At 44.9% G+C, this 23,103-nt stretch overlaps 2 protein-coding genes across 4 annotated transcripts in view; one reads left to right on the top strand and one right to left on the bottom strand.

Annotated features, from left to right (window-relative positions):
* slc25a26 (solute carrier family 25 member 26) overlaps positions 1 to 11,802 on the top strand; it is a 47,717-nt gene extending 35,915 nt beyond the window's left edge. For 2 of the 3 annotated variants that reach the window (XM_067503673.1, XM_067503672.1), the window contains exons 8-10: positions 924 to 988; positions 3,970 to 4,043; positions 4,349 to 10,120. In XM_067503673.1, coding sequence (XP_067359774.1) covers positions 924 to 988; positions 3,970 to 4,043; positions 4,349 to 4,547 — 338 coding nt within the window. In that variant the 3' untranslated portion in view covers positions 4,548 to 10,120. The other variant, XM_067503674.1, reaches the window with a different exon arrangement.
* A 597-nt stretch (positions 11,803 to 12,399) lies between these two features.
* lrig1 (leucine-rich repeats and immunoglobulin-like domains 1) overlaps positions 12,400 to 23,103 on the bottom strand; it is a 33,069-nt gene continuing 22,365 nt past the window's right edge. The window contains exons 9-18 of the mRNA XM_067503671.1: positions 21,459 to 21,539; positions 19,855 to 19,926; positions 19,342 to 19,413; positions 18,946 to 19,109; positions 18,193 to 18,546; positions 17,379 to 17,660; positions 15,439 to 15,873; positions 15,191 to 15,325; positions 14,736 to 15,023; positions 12,400 to 14,283 (exon numbers count right to left, since the gene is read on the bottom strand). Of these exons, the coding sequence (XP_067359772.1) occupies positions 14,081 to 14,283; positions 14,736 to 15,023; positions 15,191 to 15,325; positions 15,439 to 15,873; positions 17,379 to 17,660; positions 18,193 to 18,546; positions 18,946 to 19,109; positions 19,342 to 19,413; positions 19,855 to 19,926; positions 21,459 to 21,539 (2,086 nt within the window). The 3' untranslated portion in view covers positions 12,400 to 14,080. The remainder of the gene's footprint in view (positions 14,284 to 14,735; positions 15,024 to 15,190; positions 15,326 to 15,438; positions 15,874 to 17,378; positions 17,661 to 18,192; positions 18,547 to 18,945; positions 19,110 to 19,341; positions 19,414 to 19,854; positions 19,927 to 21,458; positions 21,540 to 23,103) is intronic.

Raw genomic sequence — 23,103 nt, 5'->3', positions numbered from 1 at the left:
AACCATCGTCGTGTCACATGACATTTCCACCCAAATTTAGATGCTCCCATTCAGCTCTCCATGTATAAGATAAATTGCGTCCTTTTATTGCAGTTCAAATATAGTACAAAACAGGCTACAGTAAGAGGGCGGTACCTTCTTCACCTGGCTGAAAAATGAGTTTAATGTACCTGAGTACGAGAAAAAAAACATTTAAATCTCATAATCATCCAGCAGTAACTAGAAAAATGTGCAGTGTGTCGTGTCACATGGTTCCTAGTGTTCTCTGTGTGCTCAGCTCACTTACAGTCACTTTGCTCCTCAGTGGCCCATACGAATACATTTACTGAAATCAGTTGCTGTGTTTGTTGCAGAGTAACACACACGGTTTCTCACTGACACACACTGTGGCCCAGTGGGGACACCTCTGGATTTCACCACTCAGCCTGCTTCCAACTTGGAGTGTTGGAAGGAAGTTGAGGCGCAACAGCTCTATAAAATTCTTCAGAGGCTGTGTGTTTGTGTGTGTGTGTGTGTGTGTGTGTGTGCGCGCATTTGTGTGTTCCTTTGCAACTGAACATATCCAAATGTGTATTTCTTTTCCTCATGCTTTTGCTTACATGCAGGTGTGTGTATGACTAAGTTTGTGAGTGTAGATCAGGGGAAGACGTGGGTTGGATGAGGCAATAGGAGGGAAGTGGTGGGAATATGAGTGTGTCTGTCTGGTTTTTGTGGTGTAATAACGAGTCTGGGATGGGAATTATCATTTTATGAACGCAATGGAGTGGAAGGCCAAGAGTCCCTCTGTTTATTGCTGAATTAATATGTTACTGTAACTGCATTTAAGTAATTGGACATTTTTACAGGGTTTATTTTTAACATTTAAAGGTTCCTTTCAAGGCACCTTTTATGTTTGCGCTTCACAAAAACTGTGTCTTTTGTAGGCGCAGTAGCCGCATTTGTTACCACTCCTCTTGACGTGGCGAAGACCAGGATCATGCTCGCAAAGGTATACACACTCATGCACACAACAGAGCACACCACCTTCTCTGGCAACAACTTTTAAACACTGCTGTCAGGTGATGCCTCCCAGGCAGAGAGCTGAGCCGGCCTGCAGCCTGAGCAAATTTCAACAGTATCAGCAGGACGGAGCAGGCTGAGGCAGCACCAGGACAGTAGTGAGACACACACACACACATCTATCATCAGATCTGGACTATGGACAGTGTCGCAAAGACATGTTTTTGCACATGGTTAGTGTTAGATTGAGGACTTGTTGCTGCTCCAGAGGAATTTCCATCTCAAGGCTGATGTGAACCAGAAGTCCAGTGTTACTCATGTTAACTCTTTGTCCATCCACTGAAGCTGCCCCCCCACCACCCCCATCATCCCCTTCTCCTCTCTGTATAATGGCGTCCCTTCTCTTTCTACCTCTCTTCTCTCCACCTCTTCTTTTACTTCTGGCTCTCTCTAACAGTACGCCTGGCTTCCCTCACTACGTTCTGTGTGTGTAGAGGGTAGTGAGTTCATAATCCTCCCGCCCTCCAATCAGCTCACACACACACACACACACACACACACACACACACACACACACACACACACTCCAACTGTCCTTGGAGAAGACAGTGTTCCATTCCTCCTCCCCCCACCCCCCACCTCCAGTCCTAACTAATGAGATACTGGAATTAACTAAACAGTCAGTCTTGATCTCTTGCGAGAAGCCGTTGGCTGTGGGTGGAAGGACAAAGTACAAAAGCTTCCTGTAAACATTATTTGAAATGCAGCTGCTGTGATTTACCACCAGCAGAGGAATTGGTCAGTTCTGTTTTGAAGAGATTGTGTTATAACTTTATAAGGCCATGGTTTTGATTCCCTTAAGGCTTCACAGGTGAGCAAAAAACAAAGGCTGCTTTTCGTTTAGTGGCAAAAAAACAGACAAAAGGTCAGAAAATAGGCTGCTTCACAATTCAGGCTGCTTACACTTTCAGATTTTACACGTTTTTATTATCAGGGTTGTCAATACAGTTGGTGACATTTAAGCTATAAACTTTCACTATTTATTCATCATTTAAAATAATCAGCATGCTAGTTATAAAAGTTTGTCACTTTAAGAGTTTTTGTGCTGGTATTTTTTTTTAAAACAATGTTGGACATCCTGCATACAATGTTGTTTTAGCTGTTTTTTGCATTTTTCTACATAAGCAGCAGTCCAACTTTGTCCTTTTATAGAAAACTATTGCAAAGAAAATATATAAATCTTTATAAAGCTCAGAGGTGGAGCAGGAAAATGATTCCGTTTAAAAAAAAATTCAATTGAAAAAATTCCAGCTCACTCAGGGATATCCTCATATTTGGGAATGTGGAGTCAGCATATGTGTGGTATTCAAAGTCTGATTATTCTGATTAATCTTTATGAGCACAGGTGACCTATGACCTGACCCATGCTTCTTAAAATGTTGTCTGCCTCACCTTTGGAGGTAGTCGTGTCAAAAGTTTGGTTTAATCCTGCCAGCTCTCACAGCAGCAAAGCACGACAAGTCCAGGCAGGAGTGAAAGGGAGACGGACAGACAGAGCAGTTCTTGTGTTGATGGGTATGGACAGTTTGGATCGGATGAATGAGGAGGAAATGTGGGTGTTGGAACATGTCACCTTGATTTTCCTTAGTTCTCCTCTGCAGCAGGCAGAATGAACGAGTGGTGTTGTACAGTAGGTTGTCTGGCACAGATGAGACCAAAGCAGGCGGATGTCCAGGACACAGCTGGACCCGAAAAGCCCCTCTGGTGCAGGACTCCTGCCACACCAGCCTGACCTCTAGTACGGGCAACATGCCTGGCAAGCCACACTGCTGCTGCTGCTGCAGGCCTCCCACACTGCTACCGTAGATTACAACACTGCTTTTCTCTGCCATCAATGCCATGTCACTACCCTGGAGTGAGTATCAGGCTGTTAGGGTTAAACATCTCGTACAACAGCCATTACTGTCACTCATTTCATTGAATGAAGCAGTGTAGTGGCCAGAGGATATGGACTGGGTCAGTGCAAAGCACATTTTTAAACTTGATGACATGATTCTGGATAAACGGAGCCAATGTAAGCTTTAGGAAACTTGTGGACAAACCTGCATTAGGATATTTTTGTATGTCAGCATGACTTACACACTCTGTCTGTGTGTGTTTGTGTGTGTGTGTGTTTTGGACACCAAGTTCTTCCAATACCTCCATGCACCATTCAACAGTGGTAAAGGAAAAGAAAACTTGTGAGATGAGGAGAGGGGAGAGTCATTTCTCAGCCACCTGTCTCCAACAGATACAGAAGAAATAGGGATGTCTTCCCCCCCACCCCCACCCCACATCAACACAAAGTGGGAATCTTCCTCATTTCAGCAGATTTGAGAGTCACAATTTATAGTCAACAACGCCCAAAACTCATTTTAGTCTGCCCTCCACCGCACCGTTCTTTTCTTTTCCCCCTTTCTGCTGCCACCACCTACCCTCACTTAACCCCGACTGGCCCCATCCTGCACCTCTCATACCCTTCTGGCGCTCCACAGAGATGGATTAAAAACTCTCTAGTCAGCTAAGCTGTATTGTGTAAATAGAAGTACTAGACTGATGGCTGTGAAAGAGGACAGAGAGAACTTGTTGAGTGTGTTTTTGGGTGGGCAAATGGCCGGGCAGGTTTTCTTCTGCTGGGTGGGTGTTTTAAAAGTGTCACCTGCGCTGACACAGCTGTCCGTGAGGAAACTGAGGGAGAGACGGAGGAATGAAATGGAGGCAGGTTGTGGGGGTTGAAGGAAGCTCGGCTGAGGAAGACTAAACAGGGTGTCAGTCCGTGGAGCAGGAAACGAAGATGATTCATCAGTCATCACACCTCGCTGTCTCTCTCTCTCTCTCTCTCTCTCTCTCTCTCTCTCTCTCTCTCTCTCTCTCTCTCTCTCTCTCTCTCTCTCTCTCTCTCTCTCTCTCTCTCTCTCTCTCCCCCCTCAGGCTGGGTCGACCATGGCGAGCGGTAACATCCCACTGGTGCTCTATGATGTGTGGAAGAGCCAAGGCCTTACAGGGTGAGTGTGTCTTTATTTGGGAAAGATGTTCAAAGGCCAATTGTAGTAGCATTTTTACACAAACCGTTTTATCCCATGCCATTTAAAAGCCTGTTATTTTACATGATTTGATTTAAACTCAGGCCGATCCCTCACGTAATCACATTTGCTGCTACTCAGGAGGGGACGTGAATTTACAGCCACAACTGAGAAATGCGATGTGTAAAAGCTTTTTCTGCTGACTTGCTCCTATTGATTAAAGTGTTACATGCTCTGAGTGGATGGGGTTTATTTGAGGGTTCTGATGTGTTTATGATGCCCACCAGACTAAAGGCCGCGTCTGATGAAGGCCGCAGTGAGCTGCCAGCCGAAGACAAAACCTCAGCCACAGAGAATAATAAGCAGCCATCATTTAGTTGGGATACACCTTGGCTTAATGTGTATAGCAGATTTGGTTTGGGACTGAGCCAAACACCAGTGGGACATCCCTCTCCCCACTGTCGGTCTCGCAAACACAAAAACTGACAAGCCAGTATATTGTTCATTTGCGCAGGCTCCAGTGCTGGAATCTAATCAGAGAGAAATTACTTTTCAGTTTTGTATTTAATTCTAGCCAAGGGTGATTCCCTACAAACTGGTGTCAAGCATCAGTATTAGTCTGGACTTCATTTTTAATAAAGCTCTTGTTTGAGAATACTGCACAGTCTCTATGAGGCGATAGTTGGCGAGCCCCTATGGAAAAGCCCTCAGTGCAAATCCCAGTCTCCCAGCTGCAACAGTAACTAAGGAATAATATACAAGAGAACCCCACCTCTGCACAACACGACAACCTTTAATGGTTTTTTTCGCTCCTTCTTGACGTGCTCCAACTATCTCTCTGGGCTTAGCCGTTTCTCTCCATTATAATGCAGAAGAACACAAACTATACCCTATATAACGCAACGTGGTGCTGAATCTTTTTCTCTTCTATGACACAGATGGAACCAGAGAAGGTGGAAAATGAGAGAAAAGCGAAGAGAATGAAAATGCAGAGACAAAAGGAGAGTGTGTAGAAAGGAAAAGGGGAGGGCCTGTTGTTCTACAGGGCCAAAGGCCTGGTGGTTGTGCTGGTGCATGGCTGATACAAATTGCTGGGGCTTTAAAGCTGTAATTATAGTAATAGGCCCAATTGCAGTGTAGTGAAGCTCTAAAGTGCTTCCATGTGTGTGCCATGCCCCAGAGACCCTGGGTTAGCAGAGAGCAGTGCAGCTCACACTGGCCTCCCCCACTAACCTGCAGAAAAAAACCGAACTGCGCCGAGAATCATGTCAAAACAAAACTAATTGGCAGCACGTCCCCCGGGCTGTTTCTGCTTCGTGCTTTATGTAAACCAAAATTGAGGAAAAGTAAACAAGTGACATGTTTGCGCTTCATTCGCACAACAGTGCAGAGTGGCTGGCAGTTTGTGGTAAACCTTAATTTTACTTTTATGGCATCAGAAGTCTTTGTTCTTTCGTGTAAGAAATTAAGTTGAGGAATTTGAGCACTTTTCACCTACCCAATGAATCCCCACATCCCCACATTTTATTTGAAATGCTGCACGGGGGCTTATAGGCATGGAGTCATGCGGTGCAGTAGGTGTCTCTAACTGGCTCTGCCCACAGTCGACGAAGCGATAAGCAACTCTCTCGTGTCAACCTGTCTGCAGGAGTGAACGTAAGACTTTGTGGTGGTTTCTAAGTGGAATGTTGTTGCTTTTGTGCTTTATTTGTTACTTTACTAGCAGAACCACTTGTGTAACTCATTTAGTGTATTTACCTCTTTTACAAGCGGCCGTCTTACAGGGACCTGATGAAGTACCAGGTTTTATCTTGTGGAATAAAACATGAACATTTCTTGAACTAATTTCATACATTTAACGAAAAACCCACAGACTTCAGGATGAGGGAACCGTAAGATGTTAACAGGACATGTACCTACTATTTGGGAGAAAGGATTTGATGCAGCTCATTGACACAAGGCAAGAAATAAGCAACTGGAAACTTGCGAGTGCAAAGCTGTAATTGGTTTTTATGTATAGCTGTAAATAATGTGCCAAACCAGCTCAGCACTGTAGCTTTTAGCAAACACTAGTCCACTGGAGAAAATGTTGCATTTGATGAGGAAGACTTTTAGCTGCAAATTTAGTACGCGGATGACTATAGCTGCAGGATGGCACGTGTTAAAAGAAGCCACAGTGATCATAATAGCTGAGTTGCTCAGTGATGTCATTTTGACAGAGAAATAAGAAATACCCAATCACACAAAGCATAGATTATTCCTAAACCTGACGTTTAAGCAAATCGGATGCAAATGTAGCAACATTAGTAGGAACACAGTTGAAAAAAGGTGTATTGTTGGCAAAGCTATGTTCCCCTTTCCTGTAAAACATCCTCCGTTTAGAGAGAGACCCAGACAGATTAGAACTTGAATATTTTATTTTAAGTTCATCCCAAGAAATTGACTAATTATAACCTCAGCACTGTTTCTGTTCCCACACAAGTTTCACGGGTTTATTATAACACACATCTGAGGACGAACCATTTTCTTTGCGTTCACCATTGTGCCTCCAAACAGTCCTAAAACTATCTTTAGTCCTGTTCCTCAGGAGACGTGATTGGCCCACAATAGGAGCATGACAGCTCTTGGTGGCCAGTGGTCAGGCTGTGATGTCAGAGTGAGTCAGGGCACACGAGGGAGTCGAGGGGAATATTTGAGCTCTGGCTCTGCTCTGAGTCCACAGGTGGGCCTGATCCCAGACAGGAAATGTAACGCTAGTCCAGAGCTGAGACAAAACAAGAGTGCTGAGTTTAAAATTAGTTCATTCCTCACACTGTTGGCAATCAGACCACCACATGAGAAGATGGAGTGGAATATGTCAGTTCTTGTTGTGTCTGTACTGTGTTCTGTAGCCATCCAGCTGCTCAGGGGATGAGTTTTCCTCTCTTCACTTTTCTTTCTTTTGGATTTTGATTAGCTTTGCACCATGTTCAATATTATTGTGTTAGTAATTCAAAGTACTTAGCCAGAGCAGGCTTGTGTTTCAGCAGATGGTGATAGATAGCACGGCTGAGATGGAAAGAGCATGCTGAAGGGCAGGACAACAACCTCTGACTAATGTCTCCAGATTTATTTAAAGCAATTACACCAGTCCGTGCTTACACAAACACTCGGATTAACTCTCCCCCACATATACACTCTTTGTGTGTGACACACTCACTAAGCCCGGCCACGCACAGCTAACCCTTCACTGGTCATCTTTGGGAATCACAAGGCTCTGGGCTGGGACGTTCTGAAATGTGGCGTTTGGATGTTAATGTCTGTGAGATCCCTGACATGTTTGACACCTTGTACAGCTTTGCACTTGACAAAAGGGATCTGCAAGCTGTGAGTCTATTTGGGAGCCAATTCTTAAACGAGCCAGTGACAGAGCTACATTACAACAATGCTCTGTTCTTCCTGAAAAGTGTCATCCTCATTACTTTGGTTTGTCTAAGAATAAAACAAAGAACGAGTGAAAAGAGTTAAATTCTTGTTTAGTTTACACAGATCGTCTAGAATGATTTGAACAAAATAGTGGTAATGGTGTTAATGAAAAATGCCTTATCGCCACTTTTCATTCTTGTCTGCTAGTAGTGTGGTGTTTGTAGCACAGGTGTCTCTTTAAGGGAAACAGTGTTTGCACCACACCAAACTTGGACAGGAGAAAGAGGCGTCCAAGGGGATAATAAAAAGAAAATAATAATAAAAAAAGAAAATAATTACCAATTAGGAACGTTGTGGTGGAAATGGTTCAACCTGGTAATAATGTAATTCTGGCCATGATCATCAGGTGTAAGAGCACATAGTGATCCGCAGCTCGCTATATCATTGGGTGCTGGGGGTTTTAAACTTGTTGCTGATTTGCATAAAGACCATAAGTCATCCAAGCAATGTAATGTTTCTGTGACCACAGCTAATCAAGGCGCCATAGTTATTTAGATTAGTAGCTTTTTTTTTGCTGTTGAAATCACAAACTTTTTCAGGTTTGACCCTCATTGCTCTTACAGCTAAAAAAGATGCTAGTGAACTACTTAAATGTATGTTAAATAGTCTGTGGACTTTTTTTCACCCCAAAGCAACTGCTGCTGTGCTAGGACCTCTGTCAGGATTGTGTGGCCGCTGCTTTCTACGTTACTGACATGTATTCTATTCTTTCACTGTGAGAATCTGAAACCTGAAAACCGACCTCCCCGTAAGTGGTCAGATACTCAAAATTTGTTCCATTTTCTGGTGGAAGTTGTCAGACGTATTTTCTTTTCACCTGATGAGAACCAAACCAAATTTTGCAACCTTTCAAACGCTTAGTTCAAAAATTCAAATGGACAGAAACACAAGTGCTAACACAAACCCGTGCAAATGATGAATGCAGACAGACATTTGGTTTGCATGTACAGATTTACATGCCTTTTTTTCCCCTCTTACAGGCACACACACACACACACACACACACACACAGATGCAGGCACACGTCCACAAACACACAATAGTCTTCATCTATTACATCTGGCTTGGATTGGCCCAGACCATGTGAGCGTGGGGGCGTATTGGCAGACGGAAGGTGTTGGTAGGCAAACACACGACGAGAAAGACAGACAGTGAAATAGGAAAATAAAAAGCGAGAGAGAGAGACACGAAATGGCAGAGGATAGGACGAGGTGAGCATGTGTCTTAGAAGGGTTTGATGAAAATGAGATGGAGAAGAAATCCCCGAACAACTGGGCCAGCTGAGGGGGTGTCGCTGGACTGAGAGACAGGGAGAAATGGATGGATGGACAGCAGAGAGACATGTGTGGATGTCATCTGGCCATCAGTCATGCACACACAGGGAGGGAGGGGTGAGAGCTCCAGGGAGGCCCCAGGGTGGAGGCATGAAGCCTAATCCCAAAAACAGCTGTGTATAGTGTGGAGGGTGGGGAAGGGGGTGGTGGTTCTTGGGAGAGGGGTGCTCTCTTATGGCCCATCACATCCTCTGACCCCCGCAATGTCAACAGCTTCTTGATGGGCCTCAGTGGCTGTAACTCGGGGCCCCTCTCACATTTTTGTAAAGCCGGTCCACCAACCAGGCCCCATGTTTGACCCGCTCCCATGGACCCTCTGCATCCGAACACGAGGCCCCGCTTCCTCCAAGGCGCCGTGAATTACTCACAGATTCTGATGATCAGTGATCATGGCTGATACATGATCCAGTCTGGGCTGTCCGTCAGCTCTGCTCAGCACACTTCTTCATGGTGGTAGGAAAAATGCAGCAAGCAAGAATTTCTGAGCTCGTCCAACGTGAGCTCCGGGCGTGTCCATTTGAAAGGAAACCTGCCTTTTTGGGGTTAAACATAAGAAATTCCCAAACAAATTGTGCAACATTTCACGCTGTCTGGACTGTATGCTGCCGAGATGATGTCATTCGTGATACATTAGTGGAGAGGGAGGATTGGGCTGTGGGAAAAATGGCATGCTTTTATTCTCAGGTTTATTCCTGTCCTACTCCTTAATGTGACCGCCAGACGTATTCGCTTTCTCTTTGTGCTTAGTAAGGTCTGCACCAAGTTGATGATTGCAAGTAGAATTCCTATTCCTATAAGCTCCCAGTGAAAATAGAATTCACTTTTTCAAAGTCTGCTGCTAAATTTCTTATTAAATTACTATTATTTGAGTTTTGCTCCCACTCTTGTGTGACAGTTAACTTATGGTGTAACTTTAAAAAAATCTCAGCTAGCTGTTCTTAAATCATTGAAAACCAGACCTTGAGGGGATCTTTTACCTACTTTTGTAGCTTTTTGAGCTTTTATTTTGAAGGTAGATAACTGACCATAGCCAAAATCTAGTTTCCTCGATTTTGATAAAGTACTTTTCCAAAACCATGCTATCTTCACCGACGGGTTGTGTCTGCAACTGACAGTTAAGTTGTTACACATTAGTCTTGATACATAATTTTTTTTATTACATATTTTTCAGTTAATCATTTGGTCTTTACACAAAACCAGTGCAAGTTGCTGTACTGTAGTTCTAAATTGATTTAGCATGCTTTCCTCTGTCCTGCCTTCTTCTGCAGTCTGTTTGCGGGCAGCATACCCAGGATGACCTTCATCAGCGTGGGCGGTTTCATCTTCCTGGGCACCTATGAGAAGGTTCGCCGCACTTTGCTATAGCAGCGCGGCCTGTCTAACTGTCCGCAGCCTGACCTGCTGGTGGGATGGCAGAGGACGTGTCTGTGGAAGCAGAGCCCCTGTGTTCTGGAGAGACCCTGCACCCTCCATGCTCTTCGCCCCGAAGACGCAAGGAACGGAGGGAGATTCATTCACAGGCCGGATCACATTTCCCAGCGTGCTGCATTCCTGCTTATCAGTGCCCCGCAGATTGAGTTCAACCACCTCAGTCCCACTTCTTCAGCAGATCTGTTGGTGAAATGAAGCCACACCCAACGTGAAGTTTAATAGACGTGTGAAACAATGAGTTATTAAAGACTGTCTCGTTTTATGCTTTGAGTGAGGCTTGGTGATTCCTCTGGTTCCCTGTGGACTGTCCTACTGTGGTTTCTGAAGCTTCCTTTGCTTTGCCTTGATGATTATTTTAGTGTTTTATCCATCTTTTCTCCTCTCTATGAAGCTAAGCCACCAGTATTAAAGGCCCACCAGGGAGACACTGTAATATCTGACCATTATTACATTCCCACTAGAGCACAACTAAACTTCAATTTTAGACTAAAGATGTCTCCCACAATAGCACACTTTGTTAAATTCACAGGGCTTCAGTGGGGTTAAGAGCCCCAGGTGTGTACAAGACTATTACTGGAAATAGCTATTACGTCTTATTTGTGAAATACATTTCATTAGTTGAGAGCAGGTTCTGTTACAGTTCATTGTTTTTTTAAATATTCAGTAGAAATAGGTTTTAGGAATAAGGGTGTGTAGAGATGCTCTTATAAGCAGACACATTTTCTAAATGTTTTTCGAAAAGGCTCGTCCTTCGGACCGGAGAATTAAATTCTTTTTTTTTAATTTAAATTTTAATTCCTCCCTGTCCCCGCTCTGCTGTAACTAGTCTGCAGGTATACACTGCTTACTGCTTTCAAATTTTACAGTTGTTACTCAGCGTTTTGTTCAAGGACCCTTGGAAGTATGGACAGGAAGAGGTGGGGGATGGAACCCCAGCCCTGGGGTTGGTGGGCTACCTCTCTACCTCCTGAGCCACAGCTGCCCCCTCTACTCTGCTACACTTCTTTCCTTAGAGCAAACACACTAAGTACCTTTCTTTATCCTTATCACTAGGACACTAAGTGTTTTTATAGATCATTGCAGTTTAATTTTCACTGCAAACGGTTAAATGCGAAGAGTTCAATTGAAGCAGTAGTTTGATATTTTGGGGAATTGGTTAATTCACTTGCATCACAGTTTGCCATACCACTTGATTTTGTTACCTTTGACATGGAGAGATCTGTCTTTCTGTTCCCAATCTTTTTGCTGACTGCCGGCAGTCATTTACTTTATAGGAGCCAATCTTTAAACATTCATCCATTCATTATCTGTTTAGGGTCATGGGGGGTGGAGCCTGTCACAGTTGTTACTGATGATAAAGCGTGAACTGTAGTAAATGTTTTTCAATCATACAACTATAGGTCTTTGCAGCAAATGCTGAAATTAAACAAATTAGTATGAAGTCAATTAATAGATCTCACAAGAGGTCCATTGAATAAATGCTGTCTAAACTGCATATGCAGGAACAGTTAGCTGCAGTATCACGTGTTCCTTTCTTGTTTCCAGTGAATTAGCTCTGTGTTGTCCTTCAAAACGAACACTTGGTAAATCCTGACGGGGGCACTGGGAGACGGATGGCCTCACAGGTGGGAGCGCTTGTCATGCTGCTTGTCACTAGGCTGTTGGACAACAATGGCCAGAGTGTGATTGGTGGTGGCCACGGCTGAGGGCACGCCAATCATCCGGTGACAAACATCCATCTGGAATGCACATTCTGGCCAGCCACTCACCCTCAGTCAGCCCTGACTCGGTAGCAAATATTTTAAACAGCCTGCAGAAGGAAAAAATATGCCTGCTGTCTTTGGAGCTTCAGGGAGCCAGGAGACATTCCTGGTTGGAAGATTAGCTTTGTGTGTGTGTTTATGGTTCAGGCGCAAGCTACTTGACTGCTTTGAAGATCAAGGTCTCTGAGTTTCATGCTCCATTTGAAATTGATGGCTTCTCCATAACCACTTGTGACATGTGAGTGGGTCTAAATGCTAAGTCAGCTGTTTTGATGCTATTGTCACAATAAATAAACAAATACACCCATTTGTGCATTTATACAGGCAACAAAACAGACCTTACACTTGTAACAATAGCAAAATGTGATTTTATTAGACACTTCACTGTTTTAGAGTTTGACAATGGTACAACAGTTTTGAACAGTTTGTAGTTTCAATAAATTACTCAGAACACGAACTGCACCTCACTCCCTCTTGTCCCATGTACCTGTTACACTGGGATGTGTTTTCCTACAGGATTCTCTGATTGGTCTTGCTGGTAGAATTATTGGTGATAGGTGCTATCAGGTGTAACCAGAGGAGTGTGTCCTCCAGCTCACCTTGATAAGGCCACAGGTAACAGACCACAGTTCAGACAACGGTGAACTGTGGAAACGTGTGCATATATTAGATGCTGCACCAACATATGACTGTTGTCTGACACAGTGTAAACAGGGTTTGTGACAGTTCAGGGAGCATCTGACTGCAGTAATCCTGCTAGTTTGGTTAGAACACATTTCACAAGCTTTCCAACTGTTCACAGCATGAAGCCGCACCTTTAGTTACCTCGAACATGAAACTTTATTCAACTGTAGCAATGACGAGAACATTATAGAGACGTGACAAAGTCAAAATACTGGCCCTTTTCTTCTCAATGCACAACGGTGGATGTTGAGGCACATTACAGCAGTAATATAATGCAACACAATACAACATCATTTTCCCTGATTTCTGTCTCAATTCAAAGCATAAATATTTTATAAGTAAGCAGTTGGCCAATTAAATGTCAGTGGATGAGGGCCCATAACTAAAGGCTTCACGGCGGGTGTCAAACTAGATCAGAGCAGCTTTGCAGTAACAGTATTGTGAATCAGGTGAAAGAGCCCTCATAAGATCGACTTCATCAACGTGTCAGAATAAGTCAAATGTCTCCTCACGTAGAGGAGGTTCCTGCATTCTTATTAGCAGATATCATGTAGCTGCATGTTTATGAATTGGGTATAAAAAGTGCTTTACCTGACAGCCCATAAATATCCGATCCCAAACCATCTGTTGAACCAAAGGAATTTACACCAATGCTCTTCCTTCATACAATGAGTGTTAATTGTGTTACTGTAAGGCCGTGGTTGGCAGCGTTTGTCCAAAGAAAGAAACTTAAGTGCTATCAGGTGTTTTGTTTGCTATAAGTATCTCTCACAAAAAGGTCTCTTAATATATGGTATTACAAGTTGAGTTTTAATCATGCATAAAGGCACCGCAGCTGCATGTTGGTAAAAGCTGAAAAAGGCTTTTGAATAAAAATAAAAATACAATCACTCCTTTATTTGTCATGCACATAAATTCAAATACTCTTTTGTAAAAGTAATATAATATATAAGAAAACTCTTTATGTACAGTCAACTGTCCAAAGGTATATTTCTCTTTTTTCCCCTGCGCAAACATACACTGTACAAGATTCCCTACATTTACATGCTTCAAATGTAAGTCACATTTTTTGGAGCTAGAATTTTTACTTACCACCTCCCAAAGGAAGGTTTTTAAACTATGTACAGCTGATACGCTCAGATGGGCTGCCACCCACACAAGCTCCACCTTCAAACTCCGGATGCCACCTGCCCTCCTGGCCCTCCCTGACAGTCCACATTCAGGAGGATCAGGACCAGTCGCCCTCGATATGAGGTAGCAGTTTTATTTCCCAGTGCAAAACATTGTATAAACTCCTGCCCAGCTGCTACAAGTCCACATTTTGGGCAGGAAGCATCACTTTCTAGTCGCTGGCTCTCCTTAGAGGGGCACTCTCATGCTGAGAGGCCCTGAGGGTGTGTCCATTTGACAGCAAAGTCTGTCTGAGCTCAGGCTCATAGTCACTGTCACGGCAGCTGTGGCTTGTCACACCCATCAGCTTCACCGGCTTGTGGAACGAGTCTTCCTGTGACAGAGAGCACGCCAGCGTCTGCCCCGTTCTGCTCTCTGGTTAACGAGAAAAAGAAATAGGCAATGATGTGACATGAATGTAGACAAATGATTCAGCTTTAGGACACACAGGTGGTGGAATGTGTGTATAGGGCTGTGTTGACATGTGGAGGTGAGAACTGGTATTTGAAGGCCAATTCCTCTGGTATTACTCTTAGCTAAAGAAGCTGAATCCCAGAACAGGCCTAGACGTGCAACTACAAGTGACTAGCAACAGAGAAAAATCACTGTTTTCATAGCGATATCCAGAGGAGCTCAGACGCTGGTAGGAGCTAATCTAACAACAATCACATTCATTAGTATTTTCCCTAACAAGTGTTTCTCATGGTATCACCTGTATCCCCATGGTATCATAAATACTATTCCAAACAGGAAGTGTTGGGGCTGTAACAAACCTACTAGATGTACTACTGTGGTATTTGTTTATCCAATCACTTGAACCATCTTACCTGTTCTATTCTGTTGGTTCAGTGGTAACGTATTGTGGTTTTTTGGTTGTGTACATTCTCTAATGTCATTCCGGGTGATGTTGGGTGTCCCGTTGCAGAGTGGGGTTGTGTGTGGACCCGGGTCACGCTCCTCCCCTAGGTGGTAGTGTGAATGAGGTGGGGGAACAGAGTGTTTCTGGTACTCCGTGCCTCCAGCAGGGCCAAAAGCATGGGTCAGGTAGTCCGGATCTCTGGAGTAGCGGTTGCAGTTCTCCATGCAGTCTGTGCACACCACTGCACCGTCAAAACCTGCAGGCACACAAGGGGAGAGAAAATCAACACTGTGGTTAAGATGGCCGCTGCAATTATTTCTGATGCTGAGTAGGCCGTCCAACACAGCGGCACACCTTTCATGGTTAGGCATCAACTTTGGGAAACGGCTGAAACTGCCGGCATGCGCTAACATTGTAAGGTACCTGTAGTGTCTATGCCGTGTCCATTAGGCTGAGGTCCACCGCCAGCCTCCACACGGATACACACATCATGCCGCTCAGACAGAGTGCCCTGAGACGAGAGGTAGCTGGGCACATCTGGGGGGACTATTGTCTCATCTGAAAGAGAGAAATGTGACACTACTCAACATTTCATCACATCAGTTTTCTCCTTGAATAGTTGTAGTTTGTCTTTGATGTCTGACTATAAGACAGAACAGAAGAGAGCTTACCTGTATTGGTGACACTGCACTCCTCACTCTTTTTCCTGGTCTGATAAATGATGCAGACCCACACCAATGATGTCATCACAATACTTGTCACCACAGCGATGATAATGATCCCTATAGTGACTGTGCTTTGCCCAGATGGTGGGGTGCAGGGGCTCCTCCGCTGTGTCACCAGCAGCTGGCTGTGAGAGCGCTCCGTGCCCAGCGTATTGGACATGAGGCAGGTGTAGCGGCCAGAGTCCTCCAGCGAGGCGGAGCCAATGACAAGCAGCTGGTTTCCCGGGGTGAAGTGGTGTCTGTCGGAGGGGAGGAGCGGTTGGTCGTTTCGCAACCAGGTGATGCGTGGAGGTGGGCTGCCTAGGGCCTTACACTGGAGGGCCACGGTGTCACCAACGACCACGCTGCGATCCTTCAGGCCCTGGGCCAGATGAGGAGTTTCTGTGGACGAGAGAAGTGATAATGATCTTGGACATTGCAGGATTCCTGAGGTCAATGTTTTCTATTACGCTGTTGCTTTTCTATGGCATCAAAGTTTGTGATTTTTGGTTTAGCTCTGTTTGTTCGCCGTATCATTACAGACTGTGGGTTCCTGGTGAGTCAGCTCCACTGACCAGGTGCAGAGTGATGTTCTGAGTTTGATATCCAACCACAACCGCTTATCCCATGATTACATTGTAAGAAATTCTAAAATCTGTTAACTTTGCACATTTTTATTACAACACCCACACACACACACAAGATTTCTCTTGGGACAGAATCCTCTTCACAACAATGTTTCTAGTGTTTTCCTTGCAACTTCACATTCTGCTGAATTGAGCACATTTAGCAGAGTGTGTGTGTGTGTGTGTGTGTGTGTGTGCAAGGTAGGCTTCCCCTCTCAGTCTGACCAATTCCCCTCACAGTGGGACATACACAGATTAAGAGATCTCACTTAACCCACTTCAGTCGCCCCTCTCTCTTCAATCAATATGTTCCGCCTTTCTCTACCCCCCCTCCCCTGTTGTCTAAATCCCACTTGTCTGCCTTCTCCAAAACACTCCAAGCATTCCTGTTCTTCTTTGGCTCCCATTTTTCCTCCTCCACCGTGCTTATCCAGACAGGGACCCCTCAACAGCAGCCACCACCCCCTCCACTCTCTCTATGTCTCAGACCCAAACATACATGACAAAGTCAGTTATGGTTGCCTGCTTCAATATTTGACACTGCTGAATGGATTAGCACTTAGCTTCAAATGTTGTCCAGAAGATTTCTTGCACAATATGGAAATGTGTTGGTAAAATACCAGCTCCACCAGTCTGACCATGTTAAATATAGAAACTGTGGTTATAGGCTCTTTAGAGGAAATTAACTTAGGGGTGTGTGTGTGTCTGTGTGTGTGTGAGAAGGAGGGGGGTCTTGAAACACAGCAAAGAAACCCCTTAACTTTTTTTTTTTTTTTTTTTTTTGCTGTGTCTAACAAGGGACTGCTTTGCTCAGCTGAAAGAATAAGGACAAAGACAATCTATGTGTTGAGATGGTTATAGGAGAGCAGTTCCATTTTGTTTGATTTACCATTGTAAAACAGCCAATAAACTGTGAGCACTGAGGCCTGCAGTGGAGCAGCTAGGACTGTCCCTCCCAGCAAGAGAGGAGAGGGGGGGGTGTAAATGCCTAACAAACACCCCTCTGTGAGTTCCCCTCACTCACCCACCATCCCCTTTTGACATCCAACTGTGACCTCTGGCCCCTGACCTGCATCAAGGCCACAGCTGCACATAAAGAAAAATATAAAGCCTCTCATTCTGCAGCCTCGGACATTCCTAACTGAGTGCAGAGCTATTTACAAGCGCTCATTTTAGACGTGGGAATATGATCAATGCAATGTGGTACACTGAAGTCAAAAATGGGTCATATTTATGTCCAGCCAGTTAGAAAAAGAAAAACTGTAGAAACTCAGCTCTTACCCAGCACCGTGAGGGTGGCATTTGCAGAGATGGTGCCTGCTGTGTTTTTGGCAGTGCAGCTGTACATGCCCATGTCCTCTGGCTTGACGTCCCTGATGAAGAACACATCATCATCAGGCATAACGTGCATTCTGCGCTCGCGGGCGGCAGGGAAATCTGTGCCCCCATCCTTCTGCCAGGCGATCTGAGGTGCCGGGTGGCCCTCAGCAGCGCACTCCAGCCTCGCCGTGTGGCCTGCACGAATGGTGCTGTCCCTGGGAGTCTTCAAGAAGGATGGGAGAACTGTGGAAGAAAAACACAGTAATCATCTCAGCATGAGCTGACCTAAATTTTATCCTATTGACTTCTTCAGCAATGTCCTCATTCATAATCTCAATTTTACAGTTTCACACCTACAAGCCAATGAGCAGGTCTGCTGCTGCAGTTTTAGATAAAAAAAAAAAACTTGACTGCAGTTGTTCAGGATTACAGAACATTACTCATTCTGTTATTCCAACCACATTCTCCCAGCTGGTGCTGACATTCAAACTGGGGAGCTTCCTATGGACTATAACCTCTATAGGAAACTTTGCTGTTTTGGCATTATCACCTTCTTTATGGCCATGTGTATCCCAAGACAATAGGGAGAAAAACAATTCTGGAAGACATGAAAGTACAGAAGGGGACAGAGGTCTGAAGTAAATTTGAGCAGAAAACCAAATAACTAAACTAAATAGGGGCAGAGAGAGAGAGAGATTTTATTCTTTATTCACATAATATTAACTGCTCCTCTATCAATTGTCTAGTCAACAACTTTTCGTAAAAAATGACTTACCATTGACAACAAGGCGGGCTTTGCTGGAGTAGGTTGAGCCAAAGTGATTGGAAATTATGCACTGGTATCGACCCTCGTGTGCGAACGTGACATGCCGAAGGTGCAGGATTGTGGTGTACTCCATCACACCTCCAACAGTACCTGGCACATCAGTTGTTGCACCCTGGTGCTGTGCACGCACATGGGCAAAGTTCTCAATCTCTGCGTGCTGAAGCACCTCTTGGTCCTTACGCCATGCAAAGGTCATCGGGGAAGAGCTGCTGCTGGCGGCTGTGCAGGTAAGACGCACATCACTGCCAAGGACTGTGATTGTGGTTTCTGGCTGCACTGTGATCTGGGGTTTAGGAAGATCATCTGAAGGTTGAGAGGAAAGGAAGTGCAAAAGTAGAGGGAAGAAAAAAAATGAGACATGGCAGCAGATAATGAGAAAAAAAGAAAAGGAGTGCAGAATGGGAAGAAGGATAAACAGAAAAGTCAACGTGAGCATAAATCACGTGTGGTAAAGTGTTAAACATCACAAATGTCCTTCAGTAAGTGTCTGCTTGCTGTGCATAAATAGATGTAAAAGAGGAAAATAAAACACACATAAGGATCCATTAGCATTTTTGAGTGCAAATGCAGTGCGAAACAAAAACAGCCCACAAACAAATATGTGTGCGAATGTAAACAAGAAAACAGCGGCAAGCTGTCAGTGTGGCCCATCTGTCCCTCCACACACCCGCCCACATAAACACATGCACAAACTTAACTCACCACAAACAAAGCTGCTGGAAGGGACCTGGAAGATGCTCGTGCCCTTAAGGCTCTCTGGGTGAGCGCAGGTAGCATTGACACCAACCTGCAACCCACGTGTCACCAACCACTCAGGGAGCCAGTGGAGCTGGCAGTCACACAGGAAACCGTCGCTCTGAATGAGACTGTGGACAAGACGAGAAGCGGAGAAGGGAGAGGACAGGCAAAGAAAGAGAACCTGTGAGTACATGTGCTCTATTTCACATGTATTGCATCTGTAACAAAAAATGTGTTTGAGAGTGTGCACAAGCCAAAAACAACTTTTGAGAGTGTGTTTCAGTGGGGCTCAAGGCATATGGGTGTGTATTCGCTTCTTCCATGTGTGGTGTCGTTTTGTGCGAATGGATCACAACTCACAGGGTTTTGAGGCTTTTCATTTTACTGAAGGCTTCAGGCTGGATGGAGTGGATCGCATTCTCCCCCAAGTTCCTGTTGGGATTTTACATTGCATCACTCACCACTGTATAGACAATTCAGCCATCTCTACACATCGGCCTTCACTATTTTACAAGGTGGAAATATCCAGGTCTGTCTGTATGTGTGATATACATGCTAGCTTTTCTGTCAGTCCCTGACCTTGTTTGAGAACCTATTGGAATCCCATTTTTCCTACAGTGCTCCACATATGGTGAATAACTTTGTTCCTGTGCAAAGGCAGGAAAAACGTTATGCTAGGCTAACGAGAGAAGAGCAGCTGGGCACTTGCAAAAGCCCCTGTCTTCTCCTTTTACAAAGACGCTATTAAATTGCTAGCAGCCCTCTCTCTGCCAGCTACTTTTGGCAACCTCCAGCTCCCCCTGACTCCCCCCACTCTTTCTCACTAACTCTCTAGCTGGGAGGAGCAGCAGCCAAGGATTGTGGGATACTCACAGGTGTTCCAGGGTCTCCAGGCCAGAGAAGGCTTTCTTGGCCACTGACTTGATTTTGTTTCCAAACAGAGTCCTGCCGTTTCCAAACGTAAGGGGTGTCAATAGATGAGGAAGGAGAAAAAGAGGGGGAGCGGGGAAGGAGGAGGTGAGCACAGGGGAATAAAAAGAGAGCAAAACAAGGAGAGAAGCACAATTAGCAAGCTTGAATCTGATAAGAGTGAAAGGTTTGAGGTATTGGAAATCTGAACTGTGTGGAGATTAGCCAGAAGGAAGGGTGAAGGAGATTGGATGAGGTTGAAGTGGGGGGAACCTGGGCTGATCTTCAAAAACAACTTTAATCTTTATTAAAATTTAATAGCAATTTAATATCAATGACCAAGTGTCACAGTGTGTGCCTGTATGGGAGAGGGGGGCACTTCTTTTCCCTTTCAGCAGAGATTGTAAGCACATACGTCAGGCCCGTGTTTGAAGCAAGTTGACCTTATTTTATAACAAATATAATTGTGTTTTTCATGGTTTCAGCTATGAGACCCTATTCTGTCACATGTGGCTGTATTCATAATCGGATTTTACAAAAGCCAGTGTATGCGGTGGACACTCTCACTGCTTCTTTCTCTTTTCGGTATCTTTTCTTTCCCATGACTCCCTTTACCAGCGTTATGATGCAGCAGGTCACTTCCGCCAACGCTATGACAAAAGGGGCAGAGTCAGAGGGTGAGGCGTGTGAGCTGTTTGATGTTGATGACTGAATACAGCCCTCAATTTCACCCTCTCTCAGTTCCTAACAAGGGGGACTGGGAATGAAGGAGCACAACGAGCGAAAGCATGGAGGAGAAACAGAAATAAGCCTATTGGGATGCGAACCCCTGCCAGCTTAAAGAAAAGCCCTTTCTCTCCCTCTGTTTTCCAGTCTTTCACTTTTAGCAACGCTCACACTGGGAACCATCTTGGCTGAACATTAGATTTTCATTCTGCAAGTTGGTTATTGCCGTTCAATGCCAACAACTTCACGGCCATTGAAATTTTACAATTCGCCAACTTTTGAGATCTAACTTTTATTTTTGCAGCCTTCATGAAAATGCTGATGATTAGCCATGAAAACAGATAAAAACCATTTACTGTATTTCCTCCCTGAAGCTTTAGCAATCAACAGAAACCAGTTTGGCTATAAGGTCATGACAAAACAATGAAACATAAGTTTAAAGTCGAACAGAACTGAAGATAAAGTGACTTGGGATGAGGAGACTAAAGAATTACCGTCAATGTTTTAAGAATGTTTTAAGAAAAGAAGACAGGCCCTATAAGTCATTGCTCAGTGTGAACATTTCCCTGCCAAGTGAAGTGTGGGGTCCCGAGGGGACAGATAACTCAAACTCTGTGGCCCTAAATTGGACTGGCTAAACTTGGCTGACAATGAAGAGTGAGTTGGGATTTGAAGGGAAACTGTTGGATGGGAGAGAAATGAGAAAGGTCACTCTGCTTTTTCTGATTGTCTTTGGAGTACACTAGAGAGAATCCCAGAATCAGTGACAGGCCTGGACAGATGGATGAATGAGGAGGGTTGACAGAACGAGAGGCAAAGGGGCAGAAGAAAGAGACACTCACAGTTTGTTAAGGCTGTCCAATCCAGAGAAGGCCCCATTGGTGTCCTCTATTGTGCCTGAGATGTCATTATGGTCTAGCTCCCTGTAGAGAATGAGAGAAAAAGAAGGAATAAGAAAGATGGTAGGAGGGAGGGAAGGACAGGGTCAGGGGCTGCCAGGACTGAAGCCTTTCACAGTCCTGGTTTGGAAGTCACGGGTTACCCCCTCACTCTCACTCCCTCCCTCTCCCATCCTCCTCCCCTTGCACCTGGCCTGAAGAGCCCCTCTGTCGCTCTGCTCTGCCAGCCAAGCGCATTCTTTCCTTAGAGGGGAGGAGAAAGAGTGTGCATGTGAGTTGGTGTGTTGAGGCAAGCCCCAGTGCAGGGAAACACATGTATAATTCATGATGGCTTGGAGGGGTTGGCATCAACACAATGACTTGTGAGAGGCCAGACAGTTGGTTCTGTTTGTCCAATGGAGGCAGGTATAGCAAAGCCAAGCATCCTAATGAGGTTAAGAGACGAGCTTAGCAATGGACGGGCAAAGACAGAATAAAAGAAGAAAGAGAAAAACGCTTTTCTTTTAAAGCTTTCGGGGGTTTCCAAACACTTGTTGAATGTACCTCATTTCCCCTCACATAGTCTGAAAAACTACCTCTGCAGATGAGGTCATTGCTGCGGAGGAGCCACCATTCCTCCTCTCTGCATGGTAATCAAAAGAAAAACAACAGAATTGGAGGTCTCCTCTGAACCATTAAAAGACTTTCTTTCAAACTTGAGAAAGGTCTTTGAGGTTGATGGTCAGCCACACCCGCCACCAACTCCACAAAAGCACCCTCCATCCCTCCTCCTCCCATTGCTTTTCAAGCACCTCTTATCCCCCCCGGTTCTTTTCAGTCTCCTTTGGCCGTGGTTTAAGCTACACTGGACTGGAGCTGCCAATTTCCTACTCTTTCTGGCTGGCTGGATGTGAATGGCCATTGCCTTGTTAAAGCAAGGCCAGTGGTGGGGGCTGTGGAGCAGGGAGACTGGGCACAGTTTCTCTGCAGGGAGACCGGGGGCCCAGATAAGCCAACAACTCCCGTGGCCAAATTAGAGGGCAGGCTGGCTTGTTTGGAGCTTTCACACCCTAATGCAGGCTCCCGACCATGCCAGAACGCCCAACAGTGCAGGCCCAATTAAAGCTCCCCCAGCTCCATTTCAGGGCTGAGCCTACTCCTGTCCTCGCCTCCCCTGATTAGATTAGGCCTGCCTCAAAAACACTGAGTGATACAAGAGAGAAAAGATTGTGCAAAATCAGAACCGGGCTAATGTGAGTACTGGGGGATAACATGAGGAGATACCAGAATACACTTAGGATAACAGAGAGGACAAAATGGGCATTAAGTGTGCTTTGAATGGGTAAAGCCAAAACAAGCAAAGTGGGCAATTAAAGAGAAGAAAGAAAACATAAGGAAAGAGCTGAGATATGGCCGTCGCAGTTTCCTGTCCCACCCTTTGTTTCTCTCTGTAGCTAGTTATCTAGCACCCAGTGTGCCAGCAGAGAGGCCTTATGTGCCTTGGCTTGTCACCATTCTGTGAAAGAGAGGCTGTCTAGTGAGCTCTGGCTCTCCTCTCTGGCTCTCTATCTGGGAGGAGACACAGCCAAAAGGACCTTGGTTAGGAACC

Source organism: Channa argus, chromosome 5 (assembly GCF_033026475.1).
Source record: "Channa argus isolate prfri chromosome 5, Channa argus male v1.0, whole genome shotgun sequence".
Classification (NCBI taxonomy): domain Eukaryota; kingdom Metazoa; phylum Chordata; class Actinopteri; order Anabantiformes; family Channidae; genus Channa; species Channa argus.
This window is presented reverse-complemented; position numbering and strand designations above follow the sequence as displayed.